At 38.2% G+C, this 27,758-nt stretch overlaps 1 protein-coding gene across 2 annotated transcripts in view; it reads left to right on the forward strand.

Annotated features, from left to right (window-relative positions):
• Positions 1–27,758, forward strand: part of Diaph1 (diaphanous related formin 1) — a 100,278-nt gene that overhangs the window by 16,520 nt on the left and 56,000 nt on the right. Inside the window, exons 2-17 of one of the 2 annotated variants that reach the window (XM_074076785.1) lie at positions 10,973–10,999; positions 11,983–12,129; positions 13,510–13,611; positions 13,961–14,091; positions 14,273–14,359; positions 15,324–15,387; positions 16,594–16,733; positions 18,099–18,207; positions 18,818–18,928; positions 19,095–19,213; positions 19,817–19,933; positions 20,966–21,081; positions 21,580–21,644; positions 22,398–22,577; positions 23,629–24,402; positions 25,299–25,413. In XM_074076785.1, the coding sequence (XP_073932886.1) occupies positions 10,973–10,999; positions 11,983–12,129; positions 13,510–13,611; positions 13,961–14,091; positions 14,273–14,359; positions 15,324–15,387; positions 16,594–16,733; positions 18,099–18,207; positions 18,818–18,928; positions 19,095–19,213; positions 19,817–19,933; positions 20,966–21,081; positions 21,580–21,644; positions 22,398–22,577; positions 23,629–24,402; positions 25,299–25,413 (2,404 nt within the window). The remainder of the gene's footprint in view (positions 1–10,972; positions 11,000–11,982; positions 12,130–13,509; positions 13,612–13,960; positions 14,092–14,272; positions 14,360–15,323; positions 15,388–16,593; positions 16,734–18,098; positions 18,208–18,817; positions 18,929–19,094; positions 19,214–19,816; positions 19,934–20,965; positions 21,082–21,579; positions 21,645–22,397; positions 22,578–23,628; positions 24,403–25,298; positions 25,414–27,758) is intronic. The other variant, XM_074076784.1, reaches the window with a different exon arrangement.

The following is a 27,758-nucleotide window of genomic DNA, read 5'->3' on the forward strand; positions in this document are numbered from 1 at the left end:
TAAGCTCTTTTTCCAGTACCAGGTAATGTTAGACGTTTATCTACTCATCTAATTCTGCTAAATAAAAAGGCCTAAGTGAATAAATAAATGTGCTTTCATTAATCATTTGCACATAAATGAAATATTATAAAAATTGAGTAGCAAGCAAAAGTCTAGACTGTGTGTGTGAAAAAGCCTTATTGTCACCATCATATGGAGGCCTTCAGGATGAGATAAACTGAATCCTATCTTTTAATCATAGCCCGACTTTAGATTGAGGCTGAAGAAAGAATGCCATTGGTCCAGGTCATAAGTGAAGCCTGAGAAACAGGGCTCACCACAGGTAAGCATCTGGCAAGCCTGCAGATGCTAAGGTTTAAATATCTAGCCAAGTACCTAGACATCTAGCAGGAATATAGGTAGGAGAGTATACTGCTCTGCATTTTCTGTTCGACTTCTAGCTCTCCTGAATAAGTCAAAGCAAAAAAATTCTGTTTGGTGGAATGAGTATTCTTGACAGTTACAGTAGGAAAACAAAGACAGAAGGGAAGAAACTATCTGTATATGGTCCAGATAAACCATGAATCTGGGCTTACCAAGTATTGTCAGTTTAAAAAGTCAGAGAAAAGGCAGATGTTGGTGATGACAGTCTTCATGGGTTTGGCCCAAGTCTCATCACTTGTTCATCACCTTATTTTTATTTATTTATTTTTGGTGCTGGGGATTGAAGCCAGGGCTTCCTGCATGCTAAGTACACCCTCTACCACTGAGCTACACATCAGTCCCTCATTGCTCCATTTTAGCTGGTGGTTCTCTGTGCCTGGCACAGAGTGGTCATCCTGAAATTTTTTTTGGTGGGACTGAAGTTTGAACTCAGGGTTTCTTGCTTGCAAAGCAGGCTCTCTACTGTTTGAGCCATGTCTGCAGTCCATTTTGGTCAGGTTATTTTGGAGATGGGTTTCATGAACTATTTACTCTGCTGGCCTCCAACTGAATCCACCTGATCTCAGCTTCCTATGTCGGTAGGATTACAGGCGTGAGCCACAGTGCCTGGTATCCTAGAATCTTTGTCTTAAGTCTTTCTTTTACTTCTCATATGTTCTCTATATTTCAGGTCTTCATTCTTGGTCTGCTCCTTCATTTCAGTGGAGCATATCCTACATGGGGTTAAACATTTTAAAAACTCAAATGTTTGAAAATGTCTACTCTGTAGTCACATTTGATTGATAGTTTTTGGGGGTATAGAATTGTAGTTTAGATATTTTTCTTCAGATTTTGAAATTTCATCACAATGGGCCTTTGTGTGATCTATTTTTGTTCTTGTTCTACAATACTGTGAAGTTTACTTTATTTTCTTGATAATTTCCTTCTGTGTTTTCTATTTTCTCCTACTATTAGGATATTGGGTTTCCCAAACTGGTCTTTCAGTTTTCTTTTCTCTTGTTTTCCATCTCTGTATTTTGATGTACTTTTGAGGGAATTTCCTCAATTCTTATCTTTCAGTACTTTTACTGAGCTTTAAAATGTTTGCTTTCGTATTTTTAACTCCTAGAGAGTCTTTTTCTCTGAATGTTTCTATCTTGTGGATATTAATGAATTTTTTTAATGTCTTCTCCTTGTATAGTGTCTGTATGGCAAGTTGCTTTTTCCCACATTCTCATGTTAGGAGCTTTCCTCAGATGTCTGGTAATCTTGGGTTGTCTTCTCATGGAGAATGAGGGACTAAATAGCAGAGGAAACTGAATGCATAGCTAACCTTTATTAGCTGTGTACTTTACTGTAGGACACTATAATCTCTACAGTGATTTCCCTTATACTCCTTTCCTCTATGCAGACATAGCTTTTCCCATTACCAATATTTTCCCTTTCAGTGATACATTTGTTGTAATTGGTGAACTTGTGTTGAGATATCATAAACATCCAAAGTCCATAGTTTAACTAGGGTTTCTGCTAGGGTATTATATCCATCCTTACAGTATAACACAGAGTATTTTCACTGTTTTAAAAGTTCTCTATACTGTGACTATTTATCCCTGCCTTCTGCAACCTCTGATCTTTGTATCATCTTCATAGTTTTGCCTTTTACATAATGTCATACAGTTTATAGCTTTTTCAGATCCTCTGTGTCAGTTATTTATTTATTTATTTATTTATTGGTGCTGGAGTTCCTCCATGTCTTTGAATGGCTTGATAGCATGTTTCTTCTTCACAGTGAATACTATTTCATTGTCTTTTATGTACCAGAGTTTATGCATTTACCTATTAAGGAAATCTTGATTACTTTCAACTTTTGGCAATCCTTAATCCATAAAACTGCTATAAACATTTGTGTGTACGTTTTTGTGTGGACATAAATTTTCAACTTTTTGTATAAATAAATACTCAGGAATTTGTTTTCTGGGTAGTATGGTAAGTGCATGTTTACCAAATTGTTTTCCAACATGACTATTATTTTGCATTCCCACAGCAGGGAGTGAGAGTTCTTTTCCACATCCTTGCTAGTAGTTTGTACCATCAGTGTTCTGGATTTTGGCCGTTATAATAGGTTTGTAGTATATTTCTTTTTCTTTTTTTTTTTTTTTTTTTTGTGGTATTAGGGGTTGAACCTAGGGCCTCTAGGCCCTTGCTGGGCAAGTGTTCTACTACCTGAGCTGAGCTCCTAGCCTGGTATCTCATTGTTTTAATTTGCATTTCCCTGGTGACATATATATGATGTAGAGCACCTTTTCATGTATTTATTTTTGTTGACTGTGTATCGTTAGTGAGATGTCTGTTAAGTGGTCCATTTTTTAATTGGGTTGTTCTGTTTTCTTATGGTTGAATTTTAAGAATTCTTTGTATATTTTGGCTGGTAGTCTGCTATCAGATGTCTCTTTTATGAGTATTTTCTCCTAGTAATAGCTTATCTTCTTATTCTCTTGACATTGACCTTTGCAGATCAGTAGTTCCCCCCCCCCCACAAAGAGGCAGATATCCCAGTATGTTGAGTGAAAGCCCAGTTATATCAGCTTGTTTGAAGAAAAAATAAATGAGCAATAAAATTCTTAAAGTAGGATTGGGCAGGACACCAACAAAGCTCAAGACCCCAAAACTGTTATAAGCCAACAAATTAGGCATTACCATAATAGTTTTAGCTTTATTTATTCATTTATTTATTTTTTGGTGATGGTACTTAGGGCTTGTGCTTGCCGGGCTGGCACTCTACCACTTGAGCCACATCCCCAGCCCGTCTATGCTTATGCTGGCCTGGACCGCAGTTCTCTTATCTGTACTTCCTGCATAGCTGGATAGTTCCACCATGTCCAGCTTTTTATTGCTGAGAGGGGGTCTTGGGAAATTTTTGATCCTTGGATCTCTGCCTCCTGAGTAACTAGGATTACAGATGTGAGCTGCCATGCCCAGCTTATTTATTTTTTCTTAGTTGATATGTTTATTAAAAAAATATAGGCTAATTGTCCTGTGGTTAAATGTCATTGTGGCTGTGTGCTGACTTGCACAAAACAAAACTACAGGGACAGAAACTCTGGACAGAAGTTAAAAAAACAAAACAAACAGAAATGACTGAGAAGGTAGTGCCATTTCACACATAATCCCCTTATAATTAACGCTTGCTAGAAAATGAGATTTGACATTACTTAAAATTACATCAGCACTCACAGAGGATGAATATCACAGGCATAAGGACACACTATGACCACAAGATGGTGTGGGTTTTTTTTTTTTTTTTTTTTTAATTTGGGCAGTATTGGACTTTGTGCTTGCAAAGCAGCCGTTTTCGTACTTCCCAAATAATTTTGTATTTTAACTATGAAGGTCAGTTACTATAGCTCAGTTTTTTTTTTCTCTTAAGTAGAATTTTTATGTCCATTCTAAGTCTCTTACGCCTTTCTGGGCCTATTCATTTGCAGATAGAGAAATTAACCAGGTTCTTCATATCATGCATTCACATGTGATGCCCAGTCTTCATGTGTCATCCAGTTTCTTTAAGATAAGTGGAGTGAGTTGTAGCAGGGATACATAGATGAGGAAATTCCATATGGAGGAGATTACATCCTTGTGCTTCTTCTGTTTCATCTCTTCTGGGGACAGATTTGTCGCAAGGCCCTCCCCCCTCCCCCTACAACATCAGGGCTCTTCTTCACCAGCTTTTAGCTGCTGCATTAGCAGAGTGCACATCCATCAGTAGTTTTAGGTTTATTGTGAATATTATTATGTAGCATATTAGCATTTGAACTACATAATGACTATTTTGTCTTCTTTTTTTTGGGTGGCACTGGGGTTTGAACTCAGGGCCTCACACCTACTAGGCAGGTGCTATTATTACTTGAACCACTCCACCAGCCCTTTTTTGCGATGGATTTTTTTGAGATGCGGTCTCACAAACTGTTTTCCTGGAACTGTCTTTGAACCCTGATCCCCCTGATCTCTGCCTCCTGAGTAGCTAGGATTACAGGCACAAGCCACCAGCACCCTGCTGTTTTGTCATTTTAATTGAATTAATGTCAGGAGTTTTGGAACTTCCAAAATGGATGGAATTGGAGAACATCATTCTGAGTGAGGTTAGCCTGGCCCAAAAGACCAAAGATCGTATGTTCTCCCTCATATGCAGACATTAGATCAAGGGCAAACACAACAAGGGGATTGGATTTTGAGCACATGATAAAGCGAGAGCACACAAGGGAGGTATGAGGATAGGTAAGACACCCAAAGAACTAGATAGCATTTGTTGCCCTCAACGCAGAGAAACTAAAGCAGATACTCTAAAGTAACTGAGGCCAATAGGAGAAGGGGACCAGGAACTAGAGAAAAGGTTAGTTCTAGAAGAATTAATTTAGAAGGTTAAAAAAAAAAAAAGTTTTCAATATGGACATAAACTGATGCCTATTCCTCTCTATGTATAAAATATTAAATAACTCACAATATACACTTTCACAGAGTATTTTTTAAACTTTTGTTTAAAAGTTTAAACATAATGTGTATAACATCTATACAATAATGATATCGTTGACAAAAAATGTTTAAAAAATTCTCTTTGAGTAATAACATAAGTTCTAAGAATTAAACAGTGTCCCATTTTTATAAATATTAAATTACATCATAATTACATAAAGCACAAGGTAAATCTTGCATGCTTGGTGATTCATCATTGAAAATAATTGTCGAACTGAATATACTCATATCATTAGTTTTTTGATCATTCTTTTAGCAAAAAACAGCCTTCAGTATAACATAAACATTTCCAATTAAACTGTAAAGTTAAGGCAATAAATGTTATGTACATGTTTGTGCTATTTTATGTCTTTCAAATAAAAGAATGAATCTTAATTTATACTTCTAATCAGTCATCATTGTAGAGTATGTGCCAGTAAGTAAGAGAGAAATCTAGAAGGAGTGATTGTTTCTCAGGTGAAAAAAAAAAAATTTTAAAGTCAGTTGTGCCATTAAGCAACCTATTGAGCTCTTAAGACAAAAGGACAAAAAAAAATAAAGATTATTAATGATAAAGTCTGGTAATTCTGTATTTTGCATTAAAAGTTATAGCACAAATTCTTATGCTTTAATAGATAACATTAATGGATATCTGAAAATACGTTTGCCAGCATTCTCCATTATTACAAAGTTAATCTGTGAAGTGAAAGTGTTGAAATACAGTGTGGCAGAGTAGCATTTAACAGCTGTCCTATGTATCAAGGGATATCATAGTTTTTAATTTTAGTGAAGTCCAGCTTCACTAATGTTAGTGAAGTTCTTTCATGGATTCTGCTTTTGATGTTATATCAAAGCACTCATCTCTGTACGCAAGATCATTTAGGCTTCTTCCTATGTTATTTTTTAAGTGTTTTAGTTTTGCACTTCACAAATAAAATGTATGGCCCATTTTGAGTCAGTTTTTGTGAAGGGTGTAAGGTCTGTGTCTAGACTGATTTTTCTTAATGTGAATGTCCAGTACTTCAGCATCATTTAAAAGACTCTCTTTGCTCCATTGTATTGCCTTTGCTTCTTTGTCAAAGATCAGTTAATGTTGTGGGTCTGTTTGTGGCCTCTTTTTCCATTTCATTGATCTGTTTGTTCTCTTGTCAAAGATTATTGCAGCTTTACAGTAACTCTTGAACTCCAACTTTGTTCTGTCAATAATGTGTTGATAATTCTGGGTCTTTTGCCTCTCCATATAAACTTTAGAATGATTTTGTTGATCCCCACAAAATAATTTGTTGTGATTTTGATCAGGATTAGAATCTGGGAAAGGCCAATTTGCTGGGGTTCTGAAAGACTGGAGGGGAAAAGTGCTGAGTGACACAGTATGTATAGGCATAGGGTCCTTGTTCACAACTCTTCCTAGAATTTCCCAATCTAGAGACTCTACATTTTACTATTTCCTGAAAATAAATTAGACTCAGGTGGAGGAAGACAGGGTAGTTTTCCAGGGTCATAGGAAAGCTCGATGGACTGTGGAGTGAAATTTGGGAATCTAATACTTCAACAGATTTCTCCAATCTTACTATTAGCCACCACTTCCCTGTAATTCTTTAGCCTTTTGAGAGTCCTTATTTCCTCACTTCCATTTGAAACATCATGAACATTCCTATCAGGATCTGGTCTGTTGAGCTTATACCAGAATTGCTCATTAAGCTCTGCTTCCATCATTCTGAGCTTTTTCTAGCTGCTTCTCCAGACTTCCAAATTCCTCCTGCAAACTGGTTTCAGTAGCTTTGAACCCCGTGGTCAGGTAGAGTCACAGCAATAACCCCACTTCTCAGTACCAATTTTCTGTGTTAGTCAAACGTTTGTTGCTAGGGCAGATGCCTGAGAGAAACAGTTTAAAGGAGGAAAGATTTATTTTGGTTCACAATTTCAGTCCATAGTTGGCTAGATCCATTGCTTTGGGCCTGAGACAATGCAGACTATTATGATGTGCAGCAGTAGGTGGCAGAGGAGGCTGCTCAGTTAGCCGTGGATGTCTTTAACACATGAGCCTTTTGGGACACTTCATATCTAAACCATAATAGAGAAATTAGATGCTTTGGCTCAGTCTACCATCTTGTACCTACAAGTTCTTATTAGTCTGTGTTTGTGAGTTGGATTTGATGTTTTAAATAATTCATTTCAGCATTTGTTTCCTTCAGTATCTGTATTTGCAGTTGAAAGTTTTAGTGGTAGTATTTAATGGAGGACTCCATAGCTGGACTAAGATAGTAAGGGTTTGGTTGGGGACAGAAGAGAATTGATAGCAAACAAAGAGAATGGTCAGTGAAAACATTTACAGACTTAAAAAAAAGTTTGGAGATCAGAGGCATAAGAAATAAATACAACTTCAGAAGCATTTGTCTTCCCGGAGTCCACTATTTTTAGTTTTTTACTTCTTATTTTTGGGAACTTCCTGTTCTACCTGTCAGAGAATCCATAAAACAACCAAAGATACAATAAAAAAAAACAACAAAAACTGAACAAAACTGTTTGCAAACATAGTATACATAGACTTTAGAAGAAAAACACATAATATTAAATAAGTAAATCTCAAAATACTCTATATTATAGCAGCAGGTTTCCATTTTAATAATTGAACTTGCTATTTAGGTGTTTTAACTGGGTTCTGAAACAGAATTTTGCCTATATTGATTCCCTTTGTATAGGCTTTTGCTGCCCTCTGTTGGTGTAATTCAGAATGTGCAGCTTTTACTTTTCATGGATCACTTTCACAGCCTTTACTCCATCCAAAGAGAGAACTAAAACACGGATAAGTTTTTTTAAGGCAAGGTCTTACCATTTAGCCCAGGCTGGCCTGGAACTTGTGATCCTCTTGCTTCAGCCTCCTGGGTACTGGGGTTACAGGTGTGTGGCACCATACCTCTCAATAATTTTTTTAAAGGATCAATGTATTTCTAATGATGCTCCAGGCAAGCCAGGGAAACTCATGTTTATTTTTCTTTTCTAAAGGCAAGAGTTAGTGGTCATGAAATAGGAAGAAGACAGAAGAATTTAGGAAATGCAAGGATTTTGGGCTTTGAAGTCTGAACACCTGAGTTCTACACACAACTCAGCTTCTAATCACGTGATTTTGATGGTTTACTCCACCTAGCTCAGCATCAGTTTCTTCTTTCATGCAATGAATAGGTGGAAGAGTTTTTGAGGACTTTCCCAGAGATTAATGTTTAAGAGGAATAGCCTCAAGTTATAGTATTTGTTTATAGATAGCAATAATAGTGACTGTCAGGCTTTGCTTTCAAGGAATTTAGTCTGGAAACTAGTAGAGGAGGCAGACAAAGGCAGTTGTAAGGCTAGGTGCACTGGCTCAAGCCTGCAATTCTAGCTACTAAGTAGACAGAGATCTGGAACATATGGTTCCAGGCTAGCCCAGGCAAAAAGTTCCTGAGATCCACCTTCTCAGTCAGTGGTTGGGTGAGGTGGCATGAACTTGCCACCTCCAGCTATGCTGGGACCCACAAATAGGAGGTTGGAGGTCCAGGCTCACCCAGACAAAAACTAATACCCTATCTCAAATAACCAAGGCAAAAAGGGCTGATGGTGTAGCTTAAGTGGTAGAGCACCTGCTTAGCAAACATGAGGCTGTGATCTCACCCCCCCCCCCAGTACCACCACCACCGTTAATAAATAAATAAGTCCACTGTTGGTGCTTTGAGACATGCAAATACTTCTTATGGTGGAAACACAAGGAAAGGTCCTCATGCAGTTAGAGAAGCAATCATCCTGCAATGCCTATTGGAGTTAGCCTTGAAAACACATGTAGCCTGAGGGAGGCAGAAGTCTAGGGGAAATTTGAGGTGGTAAGACAGCATGATCTGTTAAAGGACATGCAACTAGTTCGGTATAGCTACAAGAGGTTGAGGTAGATGATTTGTTCAGAGACAGGCTGGAGAAGAAAACCCAAAAGAGTCATATACCATACTAAAGAATTTGGATTTTAAATTGAGGTCTGTGGGAGTGGGGGAGGGCGGGTAGTGAAGGTTTTTAATGGGAAAATAACATAGACAGCCCGGTACTTTAGAAAGGTTACTCTTGGATCTAGTATGGAGAATGGATATGGGTGGAGCGATAGGACTGAAGGCAGGGAAATAGATCAGTTAGGCTGTTGTGGTAAATCTAGCAAGAAACAAAAGTGTGTAAATTTAGGTAGTAGAGGTGGATGAAGGAGAGATGAATCCAGACTCTGTAAACAAAAGACCAAGTTGCTGGTTTCTTTAATGTAAGCTACAGCTATGAGCAATTCAGTTGCCACCGATTCTTTAGACTCAGGTTTTGTTACCTATATTGCATCTACCCCAGAGTTCTATGGTTGTTGCTTGGTTGTAAGAGAATATTTTGAGTTCGAGGGACAAGGTATTAGAATCAATTGCTCTAGGAACAAGTCAGTTTAACCTTGACTGTTGTGATCTAAGCTGAATGCATTCATTCTTTTGTGGTTTTGTGTTATTGGTCTCCTTGGGTGGTGTTCTCTCTGCCTCATCATCTTTCTGCCTTTATTCCCAATAAGCAGCACACATGAAGTAACTATAAGTTTCCTCTGTGTAAGGTTCTCATGATGATTAGCACTCAGCCAGCAGAAGCTTAACCCTTCCTCTGAACTATGGAGGACAAAGTAAAGATTCACAGTTGACATTGGATTTAAATCCAGTTGTGATATGGGGAGCATAAATGTAATGATACAGATTTTCTCTGTCCATAAAGACAATAGAAAAATAGCTTTGTGGCAGGGACAGAACTAATTTTTCATTAGTTGAGGAAAGTTAGTCAAGGGGCATTTACTGTACTCATCCATGGATGTTAACAAAAAAATATAGCTAAAATTAAGTAGAGGGAGGAAAAACCTCCTTTTCCCTGGACTTGTTCATTTAGATCTTTAAAGTTTTATATATATATATAAATTTATGTAGAAAAGAACATAAAACATACAGGGATTATAAACTGAGCACCTATTTAGCTATCATCCATGTCAAGAAACACCCCAGAAAGCACTTTGTACCTTTCCCCACTCAGAACTCTTCTACTTACCCCAAGTAATCATGCTTGACATTTGTGATAATCGTTCCCCCTTATAATTTTATATCCTAAAAAATGTAATGTAGTTTTACATTTTAAACCTCAAGGTAGCTGAAATAACTAGTATGTTTGTGTGTCATAAGTTTATTTGCTTTCTTTGCATGATTGTTTTCCATCAATATTCTAACTTATTCCTTCCTTTTTTTTTTTTTTGTCTGTACTGGGGTTTGAACTCGGGGTTTCATGTTTGCTAGGCAGACACTCTACCACTTGAGCCATTCCACCAGAGCTTTGTGTTGGGTATTTTCAAGAGATTATCTCACAAACTATTTACTCAGGCTGGCTTTGAACCACGATCCTCCTAATCTTTCCTCCTGAGTAGCTGGGATTGCAGGCGTGAGCCACCGGTGCTCGACCTTCCTTCCTATTCTTGATTGCTATTGGGATTGTTCTCCATTTTAGAAATTATGTTGTATCTATGAACACTTTTGTTACACATGTTTTGCTACTTCTGTGCATGTTTCAGCAGGGTTAAATAGGTAGAAATTAATGTGTTCAGTTATAGTGTATGTACACACTATACTTTACTAGATAATGCCATCTGTTTTCCTAAGTGAATACAGTGGTTTTCACTAACCTCAACAATGTGTAGAGCCCCTGTTTCTCTACAACTAGACTGACATGAAAGTTTTTTCTTTCCTTTTTTTTTGGGATTTGCTGGGGATTGAACCCAGAGCCTTGTGGTTGTTAGTTTTTTTTACAATCTTAGAGTGAGAAATGATGTATATTTTAAAGACTCAGATGTCCTTAAAAACTCTTCCTGCTCCTTATCTGAGGGAATGTGCTAAACAATATTTTGGCAAAAAGTTAGCTTGTGGAAAGTAGCAAGGCCTTTCAATTTGTTTTTTCTTTCTTTCCCCACTCCCCCAACCCATTTGGTGTTTGGGAGGTTTCTTGGTATTTCACTGATCTTTTCTTTCTTTTTCCTGTGTCTTAGACTTTGAAGCGACTCATGGCAGATGAGGTAAGGAAATTTGTTTGGCATGTGCATTTTAGCTCATTTCCTATACTGTAACATTTACCAGTTTCCATAACCTAGACTTTCCTTAATGTTAATGGCGATATGGGTTCTAGCCTCAGAGCATTTCAAGGCTTTATCCTAACTCTTTGTTCTGAGTTTGACCTATTGCATGCATTTCCTTGGCACATTCATTAACTTACAGTCTAGATGCTACTCATATTACTTGAAGCACCACAGTACTTGCATATAGTTACTATTATTTTACCTGGGTCAAAATGATAAACTGCAGCATATTGGTAGCTCTTTTTAATGGCAACATCTATGGCTTGAAGCATGACAAATGGTTCATTAGTATTTGCTTGGCAAAGAGATGGCATGTATGCCCCGAAGTACTTTGTATTCTTTGCTGACTAGTTGTCAGCAAGGGTTATTTTAAAGAATGTGTATTGAACTTTGCTGCCTTTGTAATCCAAGTGCCATAGTACATATAAAAAAGAGAAAGGAATGGTTCTTGGTTTTGAGGCATTTACTTGTTTATCCTGTGTGATTTATCTATTTTAAAATCTATACTTATAGTCACCTCTTGAAGGGAGGGATCCTCTAGGGGCTTGAACACATTTATTTTTGGGTAGCTAGAAGGCAACAAAGGACATTTCATTGAGCGAGCTCTGTACATGATATACTTTCAGTTTTGTGCTGCTAGAGGACTTGGAAAAGGCAAGGGAAATTAAGAAAAAAAATCTTCTTATAGAGAGGTTTGAAATGTTAATGCTTCAATCCTCTTATATTTGGATATAGATAAGAATATAGTCAGTATGCTGTCAGATGTGAGGAAGAGTGATTTCTTTTCATATAAGAAGTCTTGAACTGCTCATGAGCCAAAGGAACCATGCATTTGTAAGAGGTTAAAAGGGTTATTTATTTGATGTATAGTTTATTATGTGAATGAATGTGGGTTACTGCTAATATTTTTTTCTCTTTCTTAGCTGGAGAGATTTACCAGCATGAGAATTAAGAAGGAGAAGGAAAAGTCCAATTCTGCTCATAGAAATTCTTCTGCATCATATGGTGATGATCCCATAGCACTATCATTGCAAGATGATCAGGTCCTACTTCTCTTTGAACAAATGCTGGTAAGCTTCCCACCTCAAAATGCTATTTCTCCTGAGAATTCATTTATGAGCATGTTTTTTGTTTGTTTTTAAATGCATGATCTCCTTTAACTCGCTGTTCATTACAAAGGAATTCTAGGCTTAACACAGAACTTTTTGAAATTTATGCCATTGAATAAGGGATTAAATAAACAAGTACCAGTCCATAGGATTGGAATCTATGACTTAGGTTTAGAAATATCTGATCACTAACCACATTGTTAATGTCTTTCTCTCTGACAACACTTTAGCCATAAAGACATGGTGCAAAAGATTCATGTGCTAGTGTGGAGACCATTTTTGAGTTAAGCCAGAGTAGATGAAGTGAGGAAGCATTTACATTGAGCTCTACACAAAGAAATTGAGGAGTAGAAATTTATCATTTGGGGTTCACAGCATGGCTCAAGTGGTAGTGCACCAGCCAAGCAAGTGCAAGCCCTGAATTCAAACTCTAGTACTACTACTGGCTCACGCCTGCAATCCTAGCTACTCAGAAGGCAGAGATCAGGAAGATTGTGGTTTGAAGCTTGCCTGGGCAAACAGTTCCACAAGACCCTATCTCGAAAAACCCTTCACAAAAATAGGGTTGGAGTGGTTGAAGGTGAAGGCCCTGAGTTTAAGCCCCAGTACCTCAAAAAAAAAAGAAAAAAAAAGGAAAGAAAGAAATGAAGAAATGTATCATTTGCCCAAGGTCCTCTATTTAGTGGTGAATTTGAAAAGAGAATTCTGATACTAAATTTCTAGAAGACCTTTAAAGTTTGTATCTGAAGTTGGTTGAATTATAAAATATACTTAGATGTGACTTACTTTGCTGTCCTCAGTGAAGAGCTGTGAATGTGAAGGCCACTGTGAGATAGCCAGAGTAATGGGTATTTAGGCCCTAGAGTTTGTGCAAATTTTGCTGGTGTTTGAGTGGCACCACTCATCCAGTGCTTCAGTTTGAAGAGATTTTGAAGGTCCATCCGCAGTGCCAAAAATATTGTGTGGTCTTGTTTTCTTTCAGTAATGTACGTGAAATTTTTCTTCTATAGTGAGTCCATTTTTTTCTTAGGGAAAAGTTAAGAAAAAAATAATTATGACTCAGTGGTAAAGTGCATATTTTAGTCTGGGTTGTATCTCCAGCACCATCCTAAAAAAAAAGTTTATAGGGATTTATACTAAAATGTCAACTACATTTTATTGCTGAGGAATTTACATTTAAGCTAAAGTGCTTAAATCTTTAGCAATTAAGAAAAACTTATTCAATAATCATTTACTGTTTTCAGATCATCACTAAGTATACTAACTATCAAACACTAAAAACTTGTAAGGAATTCAAGGTAGTTTGGGTTTTTTTTTCCACTTTTTTTGTCCCTCTACTAGGTGGATATGAACTTGAATGAGGAGAAGCAGCAACCTTTGAGAGAAAAGGACATTGTCATCAAGAGGGAGATGGTGTCTCAATATTTACACACCTCTAAGGCTGTGAGTCCTGGGGCAGGAACCCGTGACATGGGAGGCTGTGCCCTTATCTTGGACCTGTTTATTTTGCCAGTTTTTTTTTTTTTTATAACATCTATGTCTCCATCAATTTTGCTTCATTCCATTATATAAGCCTACTCATTTTCAATCTCTTATTTGAGTTTCTAGTCTTACATAATTGTTCACCTTCATAAATATATAGGGGGAATGAGATGGGCAATTCTGGATCTCAAATAGTTTGGTGATATGTATGATGGGTGTCAGCCTTAATTTTGAAACTATTTTCTAATACTAGTCTTCTACTTATGGCTGGGTCCAATGTTTACTAATCTGTCATACACCTCCTGACCAGGGTATGAGTCAAAAGGAGAGCTCTAGGTCTGCAGTGATGTACATTCAGGAGTTGCGATCAGGCTTGCGGGATATACCTCTACTCAGCTGTCTAGAGTCCCTTCGTGTCTCTCTCAACAACAACCCTGTCAGGTGAGAATTCTAAGGACTTAACAGTAGTAGAAACCAAATACTGTAGTTCACTGGTGATGACCAAGACCAAAGAAGTCAGGTATGAGAATAATCTGGATTTTGGAATAAAGAGTTGCCAGGATAAACTGTGTTTGTTAAGTAATATTTATTGATTTGATATTCCTTTATCTATTCCTTACAGTTGGGTACAAACATTTGGTGCTGAAGGCTTGGCCTCTTTATTGGACATCCTCAAACGACTTCATGATGAGAAAGAGGAGGCTTCTGGGTGAGGAATTCTGGGTCTTTGCATCTTCTAGATGGAGAATCATAGGGAGCTTGGCTCTCTAAAGGGGAGATAATAACAGTTAAATATAAAGTTATAGACTAAGTGAATATGCTCTTAGCTAGGAATGAGATTTGCTATAGAGATGACTAGAGAATGAATGATGATTGTAAATATAAGAAAAGGAGGAGGAGCTTAAATTTCATGATGAAAACATGGGATATAATTCACATAAGATTAATAGTCTCCCAGTATGGATCTGGAAATAGAATCTGACTTCATCCAGGTCTGTCCTATAATTCGATCTGGGTGATGTCCCATTTGGAAGTCTTAGAATATACTTGATTGGTTTGGGACTAGTTTAACAGCAGTCTTCAAAGTTGGAATAATTCTAGGAATACCTTGGACAGTTTTAGGCTGCTTGAAGAGCCAGCTTGAACCAAACTGACCTCTACCTATTGAAATCTCTCTGAGACAAAAACAGTACAGGGCTTGTACTTATTATACCTTCTCAGACATGAGTTCTTTGAAGTAGTGGAGCAAGTAGTAATAGTAGCATATTATCCTGATATACTTTAGCACTTAGGAAACTACAGGCAGTTAAAGGGTAGGGTTTTTTTGCGGGGGGTGGGGGCAGTGAGGGAGGATTGAACCCAGGGCCATGTGCGTGCTTGGTAAGTGCTCAACCACTGAGTTATACCCCCAGTTTAAAAAAAGCGGGTTTTTAATGTAATGCTAAGTTCTCAGATTACAAGAATACTAGCCAAAGGTCATTGATAATGGAGGGGAGAGGGAGTCCCTCTTCAGCTACTTATTTTTGTCAGTGTTTCTGGTCCAAAGCTTTGTACTAGACTTTTACTCAGCTATTAGTTGAGGGCATTACTAATGTTCTTATTGCAAGATGAAAATCAAATGCAAAAGGGGTATAAAATAAAAGAATGTTATTGATTATGTCTTCTATATGCAGAAACTATCGTAGCCGGAACATGCATGAGATCATTCGTTGCTTGAAAGCTTTTATGAACAACAAGGTGAGATTTTTGCATTCTCATTCCAGCCCTCATCTGGAATCCTATTCTTTCTCCTATGGCAACCCCCCAGAAAGGAAGTATAAGTAAGAGTTTCAAGATTTTTAGCTTTCCCTTTAGGACCATAACTGTTCTTTATTGCCACATATGCATGCTTCCATGAACTTTTCCCCACAGTTCTAACTTGTATTTCAGAAGGTAGGTTCAGTTATCTTCTTTTTTGTGTTCTTTTGCCAATTCTTGAATTGCCTTACCTATATTTATTTTTGGGGGGAGGTTTGCTTTATTCCTCACTATTCCCACTTGAAAATCTTTTCATTATCTTTCTCATTTGTTCAGTATTTAAAACCAGGGGAGCTCTCAATTATTTGCTTCTGAGTACAAATCTGCTTTCCTTGCTATTTAATTTTGTTATTTTACTTAACAAATAAAATTTCAATTAATTTATTCCATTGTATTGGGTATTAAAAAGAAACATACAAAATAATGATTTAATACTATGAAGACATAGAATTCTGTTGTGACTCCTAGAGAAAATTATTTTGCCATTTATATTCATCTTTATTTTTATTTATGAGGGGGACAGTACTGGGAACTGAACTCAGGACCTAGCATTTGCTAGGAAAGCGCTTTACCACTTGAGCCACGTCCCAGTCTGCTATATTCATCTTTGTTTAGCTATATTGGGAAAAGTATTCTATCCCTGTGTTATTTTACTAGAGTACAACAAATTGGGTATCTTAAAAGAAATTTATTGTCTCACAGTTCTGAAGGCTGGAAGTTCTAGATTAGGTATCAGCAGGGTTGGTTCCTGTAAAGGCTGTGAGGGACAATAAATTCCATGCCTTTCTCCTAGCTTCCTGTAGCTTGCTGGCAATCACTGGCATTCTTTGACTTGTAGATGCATCATTCTGATCTCTGCTTTATATCTCCATGTTTTCCTCATGTGTGTGTTTGGATCCAAAGTTCTCCCTTTTATAAGGAGCAGTCATATTCAGTTAGGGGCCCAACCTACTACTCTGCTATGACTTCATTGTAACTTAACTAATTCCATTTGGAATGGTTATATTACCAAAAAGGCCACATTCCAAGGTATTGGGGATAGGACTCTAGCATATGAATTTGAGGAGAATACCATTCAATCTATAACAAAACTTGCCCCTGGTTAAATGTTATCATTTTTAAGCCCCCTGTCTCTTCTTCTATCAGTTTGGAATCAAGACCATGTTAGAGACAGAAGAAGGAATTCTACTCCTGGTCAGAGCCATGGATCCTGCTGTTCCCAACATGATGATTGATGCAGCTAAGCTGCTTTCTGCACTTTGTATCCTACCACAGCCAGAGGACATGTATGTGACTCTTTTCTATTCTCATTTTTACCATCTTCTCTTAGCCTAGAGGAAACTGAATTGCTTAGGTGTCCTCTTGGTCTTAAATACTAGGTAAGATACATTTCTTCTCAGAAGTGACCACTAGAATCTTAGTGCAGTTGAGCATTCTTAATCTGAAAACCCAAAATGTTCAAAACTGTAATATTTTTGAGCTCTGTTATGATACTCCAGGTGGAAAATTCTATGCTGTGAAACTTTGTTTTGTACACAAAATTGTTTAAAAATATTGCTTAAAATTGCCTTTAGGCTTTGTGTATAAGATACATATGAAACATAAATGAATTTCATGTTTACACTTGGATCTCATTCCCAAGATAATTCATTATGTACATGCAAATATTACACATTTTAAAAATGTGAAATATGAACTATATGCCCATTTTGAATAAGGGATAGATAGCCTGTATTTAAGAAAAAGCCCTAACTGATGGTAACTATCACTGGTTATCAGAGGTATATCAGGGTATCTGGTGCATCTCCACTAAAGTCTGTTTTGTCTAGGACAAGGCTTTATACGGCCTTTGTTTTTAAATTCAGAGCCAATACTCCATTATCTTAAAAATCCAAACAATATAGAAATAGATAAAGTAAAATTTAATCAACTCATCCGTTTGCCAAATCCTACTCTGCAAAGATAACCACTTTAATGGCTTGGTATAGTCATATAGATGTTTTTCTAAGCCCAAACATTGCATTTCCTTGATTCTAATAAATCTACTACCGTCCCCAAAAGATAGTATCTTTCTCGTTTCTTTTTATTTAACAATCAATTTGGACATTCTTCTTTGTCAGACATTCTTCTTACAGATTTACCTTGTTATCTTTAGTGGCTATTTAGCCTTTCATATGTATGAATGTATGTATTTAACATTTCCCCAGTGCTGAACTTTTAGGTAGACTTTAGCAGATTCTGGCTTTATATATAACATACGGTGCTATAACAAACATTCCTGTGCATATCTTCTTTCATATGTTATTTGGAGTAGATTTCTGGTAGTAGGCCAAGTGTTATGTGCATTAGAAATCAATTCATACTAATACCCCTCAGAAAGTTGAACCAGTTTATACTTCATAACATTGGGGTCTTAATTTGGTATTCTTGAATGGGAGTCTAGGACTGGGTTTTAGGAAATACATTTTTCTCAAGAGATGGTCCATTGCTTTTTACAAATTCTAGCCCCTGCTGTAGGGGTGGTAAGACAATAATTTGAAAAATTTGAGGCATTGATAATATCCTGTTTCATAACTGGTCTATGCCCTGTGTAATCTACCCATATGTGTTAGAACACTTGGGCAGTTCTCTCCCTTTCTTTCTCTGGACAGGAATGAAAGAGTTTTAGAGGCAATGACAGAGAGAGCTGAAATGGATGAAGTGGAACGTTTTCAGCCACTGCTGGATGGATTAAAAAGTAGGACCTCCATTGCACTGAAGGCATGTATATCCCTTGAAAGTGGGCCAAAAAATAGAGTTCAAGATGGAAGGACCTATGTTCATTTGCCTTTTAGGGGTTGGGGATGGTGGATTCATACTTTCTAGCTATATACCCCCGGCTGGCCTGGAGCTCACTGTGTAGCTCAGGTGGACATTGAACTCATGATCATCCTGCCTCGGCCTCCCAACTGCTGGGATTACAGTTGTGAAGCACCATGCCTGGCTTTATTTGACCCTTTAAGAGAAAATATGGAGTTCTCACCTATGTATCTCATATTTCAGAAATTGTTCTGAAAGGAAAATGATTAATCTTTTCTCTAAAAAGGTAGAGAAAAAACTCTTCCTCATTGTGAGATGAAAAAAGGCATGGTATCTGTTTACACATTAGGAAAACCAAGGCTGCACAATAATGTACCATCAGGACCTTAGAATCATGTATGTTTCTGAGCTCTACAGACCTATCCTTAAACCAGGTCTCAGTGTTCTAGTTGAGAATTTATTCCTGTAGTTTTTGTACTGTATCTTCTATGTTATATTTGGGAGCCTTGAATGCCTATAAAGAGAATGGAATCTTGATCTATAGAGTTTAGCATTTATACTCTTGTTTTAGGTGGGATGCCTACAGCTGATCAATGCTCTCATCACTCCAGCCGAGGAACTTGACTTCCGAGTTCACATCCGAAGTGAACTGATGCGCTTAGGCCTGCATCAGGTTTTGCAGGTAAGATATAATACTTCATTAGAAAGGCTGGGGTGGTTCCTTCCTGTTTTTACAACAAAAGCATTCCTAGGATAACTCTGGTTTTCCACATAAAAACCAGATTGAAAGATTTGGGCTTCTAGCCACAGAGGACTTTTGGTTCCCTAACTTAATTTGTCATTGACAGGACCTTCGAGAGATTGAAAATGATGATATGAAAGTGCAACTAAATGTGTTTGATGAGCAAGGGGATGAAGATTTCTTAGACCTGAAGGCACGACTGGATGATATTCGCATGGAGATGGAATATCCTTTTACTGACTGGGTTCAAGACAGATAGACATTCCTTGTATTCAGTTACAGACTGAATGTTTAGAATGCTGTGGGAAATGATGACTTAGAACAGGGCATAATGTTTGTGTCTTCTTAGTAAAAAAGGCAAGTGACTTTCGTCTTTGTTTACCTCAGCATAGATTAAGGAAGTCATTAAAGATGATCTGAGGGTTGTTCAACATGGAAGCAGCAATAAAAATCTCTGTAAACTTCTGGAACATGATTGCTTAGCTTACTGAGATGTAGAGCTTCTTTTTAATAGAAATTTTTTGGCTGATAGGGTGTATAATACCATTTTTGGTTACTTGCCCAAGTGACTTTGAGGTGGTTATATATTTAGTTCCTGTCTTAAATCTGCTTGATCTTCAAGCCAGATACTAGGAATCCTCTGTCTCTGTGGCTAGTACCACCTTTGCTTAAGGGAAATTATTTTCTGGTCATGTTTACAGATTGAATAGCCATTAGAGTGGAAGTGGCATCTTGCTACTTTCCCTTGGCTTGTCTCAGAGTTGAGCGAGCCACCTGTCAAACATAGTTTCTAAATACTTGCTTTCCTTAGCTTATCTCCCTTTCCACTGACTTTAGTGAAGTCTTTCAGATTCTCTTAAACACAGTGAAGGATTCAAAGGCAGAGCCACACTTCCTGTCTATCCTACAACACCTATTGTTGGTCCGAAATGACTACGAGGCTAGGTAAGCTGATGTGCCAGTGGGAAGTTTTGAATTTGAGCCTCAGTGGAGAAAATGGAACCCTTAAATTCAAAGATTGTTCTGTCGAGCGCAAGTGGCCTATAATCCTAGTTACTGGGGAGGCTAAGATCAGGAGGATTGCAGTTCTTGCGAGACCCCCATCACAACAGAAAAAGCTGGGCATGGTGGCACACACCTGTTGTCCTAGCTACTGTGGGAAGCATAAATAGGAGCATCATCTAGTTTGGCCCAGGCAAAAAGTGAGATCCTGTCTCAGAATAACCAGAGCAAAAAGGGTTAGAGGTGTGGCTCAAACAGTATGGTACCTGCCTAGCAAGCATGAAGCCCTGAGTTCAAACCTTAGTCCTGCCAAAAGGAAGAAAGAAAGAAAAAAAAGACTTGTATAAGGGAAAAAGAAAAGGCAAAGACCATGGATTGGGGTTCATTAGTCACAGATATAAAGGAAGTTGTCATTTGTCCCTTTAATTCAACTGAAAGGCATTCCTATGGAGAAGTCAGTATGTAAAGTAAAATGCCCCTCCTTTTTCAGAAGGGAGCGGGTAGGTGGAGTGAGGATGATAAAGGGAGGTAGCAATTTAAAATTCTTTTTGTTTGTCTGGAAGTAGAGATTCAGTGATAGCAATATATTTCCTTCATAGGAAAGATGAAGTCTGAATATTTAGATGGGAAAGTATTGGCATTAGGAGGCAGATGTTAAGGACTGTGTGTGTGTGTATTGCCAGGGATTGAATCCAGAGTCTTACACATGCTAAGCACATGCTCTACCACTGAGCTACACACACGGCCCCTAAGAACTTTTGATTATCTGAAGTAGAAAGGATGGAAGCTCATGTGGAAGAAGGAATTTCTTAGCACAGCAGTGATGCTTCTGTTAATCTTACAAAAAGTTCTTTTCCAGAGCACTTACTTTCAGGTCTCTTTACTGTCAAAGCAGTTAGTTTTTCCTGATCCTGAGTACTTCTGAAAATTACATTTTGATTTCCCTTTGATAATTCTATTTTGTTTCTTCTACAGACCACAGTACTATAAGTTGATTGAAGAATGTATTTCTCAGATAGTTCTGCACAAGAATGGGGCTGATCCTGATTTCAAGTGTCGGCATCTCCAGATTGATATCGAGGGACTGATTGGTAAACATACACTTCTGTCTGGTTCCTCAAAACATTCATTGTTTCTACCTTTCGTTTTACATTTTTTCTTTCAGTGAAAATTTGAGAAAAGAAATCATTACAGTCCCTAGATATTTCCATTTTTATCCTTTCCTAGGTCATAACCAACAGCTTTGCTAGGAATATACAATCCTTTGGTTGATTTCTACATAAGTCTAAAAACCTGTCCTTTTAACACATTACCTTTTTTCAGGGACTTCAGCTATTATCTGTGACTCCTGCTGGTCTCAGGGAATCATAAATATCACTCACAAGCATTCTGATAGCTTTACCTTGCACTTAGAAATTATAGGTTAAACTTACCTGAAAGTTTTATTTCTTATTCTTATGCAGAACATTAAGAAAAATAATACCAGTAACCATGGGACAGAAGACTTCTTCAGTATAGTGAAGAGTTTAGGAATGAGAGGGGAAGACCAAGAGAACTGGTAGCTTCACTTACTTACCCTTTCTTTTCAGATCAAATGATTGACAAAACAAAGGTGGAGAAATCTGAAGCCAAAGCTACAGAGCTGGAAAAAAAGGTGTGTTTTGGGGGTAGGGGATAGAGAACTTGCCCCAGGTTTGATCTCTAGCACCACCAAAAGAAAAAAGTAGTTTGAAATATATCCTTCTTTTTCTGAGGATTGTTATTTTTCTGACATATGAGATAGTTTTTGTCCATATTTTGGAAGCATTCAGCATCCAATAGTTAGTAGGGTAAAACCTTTTCAGTTTCTCAGTTTTAAGTTTATTTTTGGAGAAGGTGACACAGATATGAACATGAGGAGCTGGAGGTGGGTTTGTATAGTTCTTGGGCCACCAGGCAGGATAATAAAGACAAATGATACTCTTAAAGATAATGTCTCTCAAGTGTCTTATCCCTTGGAGATAGGAACTAGAATATGTCTGAGTTCTCTTTTGTCTCTCCAGATGTTAAGACTCTTATTGTGGCTGGTAGGTTTTTGATCCTAGAATCCTAGAGACTACTGGGATTATCCATCATAGCTGTCCTGATTAGAGGTCTTTCAAATCTTAGGGTATTTTATTTTTGTTTTTTGTTTTTTTTTAAACTATAAAAATAGAAAGACTGTGACAATGATCTCTGCTTCTTCTCCCTTTCCCTTGATTTTAAAGTCAAAATCATGCTGCTCTTTTTTCCAAGGCATTGCCTGGCATATGGGTCAGTGAGCTCTATAGAGCAAGTATTGGCACAAAATAGGAAATTAGAGGAACAGCACTTGTACTCCATACTGGAATGAAGAGTTTTCTGAGAACCCATTTCCTTTATTCTTTAGCTGGACTCAGAGTTAACAGCTCGACATGAGCTACAAGTAGAAATGAAAAAGATGGAAAGTGACTTTGAGCAGAAGCTTCAAGATCTTCAGGGAGAAAAGGATGCATTGGATTCTGAAAAGCAACAGGTTGTGACAGAGAAACAAAACCTGGAAGCAGAGGTGTCCCAGCTCACAGGAGAGGTAATGTCTGAAGGGAGAAAGCAGAGTGCCTGTAATTGTCCTCCACAGCCTCTGTCTGCACAGGTCTTGGAGCTGGAGTCAGTCATCTTGCTGCTGAGGAGAGAGCAACTACTACTGGGTAGATGGGGCATATTTTTTAAAGCATTTGTTGTTTTTGGTTTTGTTTTGGGAGTAATAATACATAACAAAAAATTTAGAAAATATAGAAAAACATAAAGAATAAAATGAGTTACTCATAGCTCTACTCAGAAGTAAATGTAATAGACTTCTAATAAATTTAGGAGAAAGATAAATTGGTTGGGCTGGAAATGGTGGTATAAGTCTCTAATCCTAGCTACTTGGGAGACAGAGATTAGAAGGATCCCAGTTCAAGGCCAACCCAGGCAAAAAAGTCATTGAGAACCCCCATCTCAAAAAATAAAATCGGGGCTTCGTGGCAGGCACCTGTCATCCCAGCTACACAGGAAGCATAAGTAGGAAAATTGCAGGCTGGCCTGTGCATAAAGCGAGACCCTATCTGAAAAATACCTAAAAGCAAAAAGGTCTGGCATGGCCCAAGCAGAAGAGTGCCTGCCTAGCAAGCACAAGGCCCTGAGTTCAACCACCAGTACTACCAAAAACAACAACAAAAAACCCGAAACTGTTACGTATTTGCTAATTTTCCCTTATTTTAGTAGTCCGTGAACAGATTTATTCTCACCCTCCCTGTGATCATCACTTATATGCTTATATAACTCGAATATTTTTATTTACTTAGCCTTTACATTTTCTAATCAAAAGGAGACTTTAACATAAAAGTTGAAGTTGTCTTTTTTTTTCTTTTTTCCAATACAAAGCATATTGAACTAAGAACATGAAAACTTGTTCTAGTTTGAAATCTGCTACTAAATAGCAGTGTGACTTTAGGTGAATCATGTGATCTATCTGATTGCTCTTAGTCCTTCTATGTATAAAATGAGAAGTTTGTATTAAGTGGTTTCTTAGGTTCCTTCCAGCCCTAGTGGTCCCTGAAGTGGGGTAAGAGGTACTTACCTTAGTGTTCTTTCTACAGGTTGCCAAGCTGTCAAAAGAACTGGAAGATGCCAAAAAAGAAATGGCTTCTCTATCTGCTGCAGCTGTTGCTGTAGCTCCTCCTGTTCCTACTAGTGCTGCTGTTCCCCCGTCCCCTCCTCTACCTAATGACTCTGGCACTGTTATTTTACCCCCAGCCCCTCCTTTACCAGGAGAGGTTAGCACAGCTCCCCCACCTCCTCTTCCTGGAGATAGTACCATTCCTCCTCCACCACCTCACCCTTCTTTGCATGGGAGTGTTTGCCTCCCTGCATCTTCTTCGCTTATAGGTGCTAGCATCCCCCCACCCCCTCCTTTGCCTGGGGATGCTGGTATCCCTCCACCCCCTCCTTTGCCTGGGGATGCTGGTATCCCCCCACCCCCTCCTTTGCCTGGGGATGCTGGTATCCCCCCACCCCCTCCTTTGCCTGGGGATGCTGGTATCCCTCCACCCCCTCCTTTGCCTGGGGATGCTAGTATCCCTCCACCCCCTCCTTTGCCTGGGGATGCTGCTGGCATCCCCCCACCTCCTCCCTTGCCTGGAGGGCTAACAATGCCCCCTCCCCCTCCCCCTCTTCCTGGTGGTCCTGGAATACCTCCACCCCCTCCGTTTCCTGGAGGTCCTGGCATTCCTCCACCTCCACCCGGAATGGGTATGCCTCCACCTCCCCTCTTTGGATTTGGAGTTCCTGCAGCCCCAGTTCTGCCATTTGGATTAACCCCCAAAAAAGTTTACAAGCCAGAGGTGCAGCTTCGGAGGCCAAACTGGTCCAAGGTGAGAGTTTGTATCCATTTCTTCATCAATAGATCTTAAGAAACAACTTCAACCAGGTGTAGTGGGTACACACCTGTAATCCCAGCACTCAGGAGGCTGAGCAGAAATATCGAGAGTTCCAGGCCAGCTGGGGCTACATAGTGGAGACCCTGTCCCACACCTGGGTTTTGGGATCCCACAAAACCCAGCACTTCAGTTTGCTACTTAGTATTTTGTGCATGAGTGCCTCATGTCTAGCTCATGTGTGTCTTATTTTCAAGTTCCACTTGTGCTTACATTTATTCAGCATCTCTCGATTTCAGATATTACCAAAGAGAGTTCTACAAGCACTGTACTCTGAACTTTACCAAACTAAACTTATCCTAAGTTAATTTTTTGCCTTTTCTCTTGAGGATAAGAGTACCAGGTAACACATAGTTTGACAGTAGTCACTTGACTAGTGTGCAAGTGACCAAAATTGTGCTGATTCACTTCCCATGGTAAGGGTTAGTTAGACCATGTTTGTGTGGCCCATGATATGTTTGAGACCTCTGTGATACTGAGTCAGCCTTTTACTTCCAGAAACTAAGTTAAAATAAAGTTAGTCAACTTGATGGAAAAATGTAGAGCAAAGGAAGATGTCAAGTAAATCTTTAATAGTTCTGAAACTAGATGACTTGGGGTTAGAAGGAAAACAAGTAGCACAACTGAATCTAGTTTTTAACTCCTTACCAATAAACAAACTAGATCTCTCCTGATCTTCCACAAAGTGTACAGGTGTTCTCTCAGGTTGGCCTCACTCTATTAAACCATTGCTGATAACTGGCTCAGTTACCTCATGTGTATCATGATCAGTTTTCTAAGATTGAAAGGTCAGGGTTCAGCTTAGTAACTCTTAATACTGTGTATATCCACAGTTTGTAGCTGAGGATCTTTCCCAGGACTGCTTCTGGACAAAGGTGAAGGAGGACCGCTTTGAGAACAATGAGCTTTTTGCCAAACTTACCCTTACCTTCTCTTCCCAGACCAAGAGTGAGTACTGACCTCTTTATTGCCAGGGTCTAGTGTAGGGGCTAGAATATCCCTTAAGTGTGTTTTCCACTCTCTTCCTTTCCCTGGGTGAGAGTGGAAAAAGGAATGTTGGGTGGAAGAGAGATGTGTTTTCATATTCAGAAGAAAATAAGACATTTTTGTATTACGGTGTTTTTGGGGTTGTGAAAGAGACCTCTGTTGCATGTAGGTATTCTGTGTCAGAATAACTGTGAGGATATGAAATTAAGGTGCCACAAGTTCAGTTTGAGCCAATTTTGATGATACTCTTGAACAGATTCTGGGACTGCCTTTAAGATGCCATTCTTCAGAGTGTAGTACTTGATTAGTTAGGGCTAGAGAGAGTCTTTAACAGGTTAGGTGGCTGAGCAACTATCTGTAATAACAAAGAACCATGTTGTGATTTTTTTTTTCTTCTATTTCTTAATATCTGATGCATTCTCCCTGCTGGTCCTTTGTTCCTGAAGCTTCTAAAGGTAAGAATTTAGAAGAGCTTTTCAGTTGGGTCTCTTGAATGTTAGAGAAAAAGATGGAGCAAATGTAAAGTACTTTCTCTTTGGAAAGTAAGACCAGAGATTGACGGTTGATTTTTCTTCTGGAGTCCAAAAAGACCAGTAGTAATGGGTGTTAACTAACAGGGAAGAAAGTTATTTTAAGTTGAAGCTATCATATACTTGTTCCTTTTAATACTATTACTTTACACTGTGTTGTGTTTTATACATATTATCACCCTATTTTAACCTGCAGTGCAGCCTTGAGACAGGTAGATGTGTGCTTTCTCCATTCTGTAGCATGTGTAGATGGAATAGTTAGATAGCTTTCGTGGCCAGACAGGTGTTTTGACTTCTAGTCCACAATTTCTATATAAATTATTGCTTTTCTTTTTTACCTTCATCATATTCCCCTTTATTTTAAAAGTTTAGATTTTTATCAGGAAAGGAATTTCAAGCTCTCAAAACTTAGAAAGTAAAGTCCCAGATCTCTTCAGTATGACAGCAAAGGTTATTTTACTCCCAGTGCTTTAAACATTGTTAGTATAAGTATTTCAGAAAAAGACTTTTGTTCTCAATCCTTCAGTATTGAAGAAATAGTTCTTCAATACTGAAGTGAACATTGAACCAGTTCAGTGGAGTGTTTTATTTTGTTTTTTTGCTAGGACTAAACTAGGGTCTTGCCACACACTGAGCTACGCTCACATCCCTCAGTTCCATTTAAATACTAAAACCAGTGTCAATTACCAAATCTCTCATTCGTAGTCTTAATGTTGATGATATAATTAAATGATAAACACTCATTGATGCCCTGTGAATATTCTATCCTCTAGATGAAGAAATAGAGAAATGGGTTAAATAACTTTTTCAAGACCATGTATTAAGTGCCATGGTTCAAACTCCAGACTTATGACTGAAGTTTTTTCTCTTGCCCTCTGCTTCCCAGAAATGTATGTGTTTACTCTGGGAGCATCTGAAAGCTTACATCCAGACAAAAGTTGCAGGCTCATTTCAACCATTACATTCATTTAGGCACAAATATCTAATTGGCAGGAACTCTTCCAGGTTTTTAAAAAAAAAAGTGAATAATAGATTAGGGAAAGCAGATTAGATACTGAATGTTTAGGGTTATAGTGGAAGAGCTATCAAAACTAGTCTAGTTGGAGAAATAAGACATGTTTATCTAGGACAGTAGAAGCATTACTGAGGTGATTTCAGTACAGTAAGTTGCTAGTGTTGATGAGAAAGTTATTTGAACACTAGATTTTCATCATTTACAGTATTTCTTCACTTGCTTGCTAAACACAACTTTCTGCTATTTGTTTAACATGCCTATATCCTCTATATGTTTTATTGATAACCTAAAAACTCCTGTATATCTACTGGCGCCTCTAAGAATGGGCAATGGGAAAAACACCTATCTCATTCTACACATCTGCCTCCTTTAGTCAAAGGTGCTTCCAGCCACTCTTTCAGTAAGGTTTAAGAATGTTTGTCTGCCAGGCATGGTGGTGCATGCTGCGATCCCACCTGCTCAGGAGGTTAAGGAAGGAGGATTGCAAGTTTGAGGCCAGCCTGGACAACTTTTTGAGACCCTGTCTCAAAATAAAATTTTAAAAAAGCTAGAATATCTCTCAGTGGTGAAGCACTTGTCTAACATGTTTGAAGCCCTGGGTTCAATCCTCAGTACTAGTACCAAAAAAAAAAGTGTGTCTCTTACTAGAGAAGAGCTAAAAGACAAGAACTGGTACTAAAATTTATACAACAGGTTTTCCTACACAGTATTTCTCTCAAGTATTTCTTGTTTCCTATAAATTACTTCCTATAAATTAGGGA

This window comes from Castor canadensis, chromosome 6 (genome assembly GCF_047511655.1).
Source record: "Castor canadensis chromosome 6, mCasCan1.hap1v2, whole genome shotgun sequence".
Taxonomy (NCBI): Eukaryota; Metazoa; Chordata; class Mammalia; order Rodentia; family Castoridae; genus Castor; species Castor canadensis.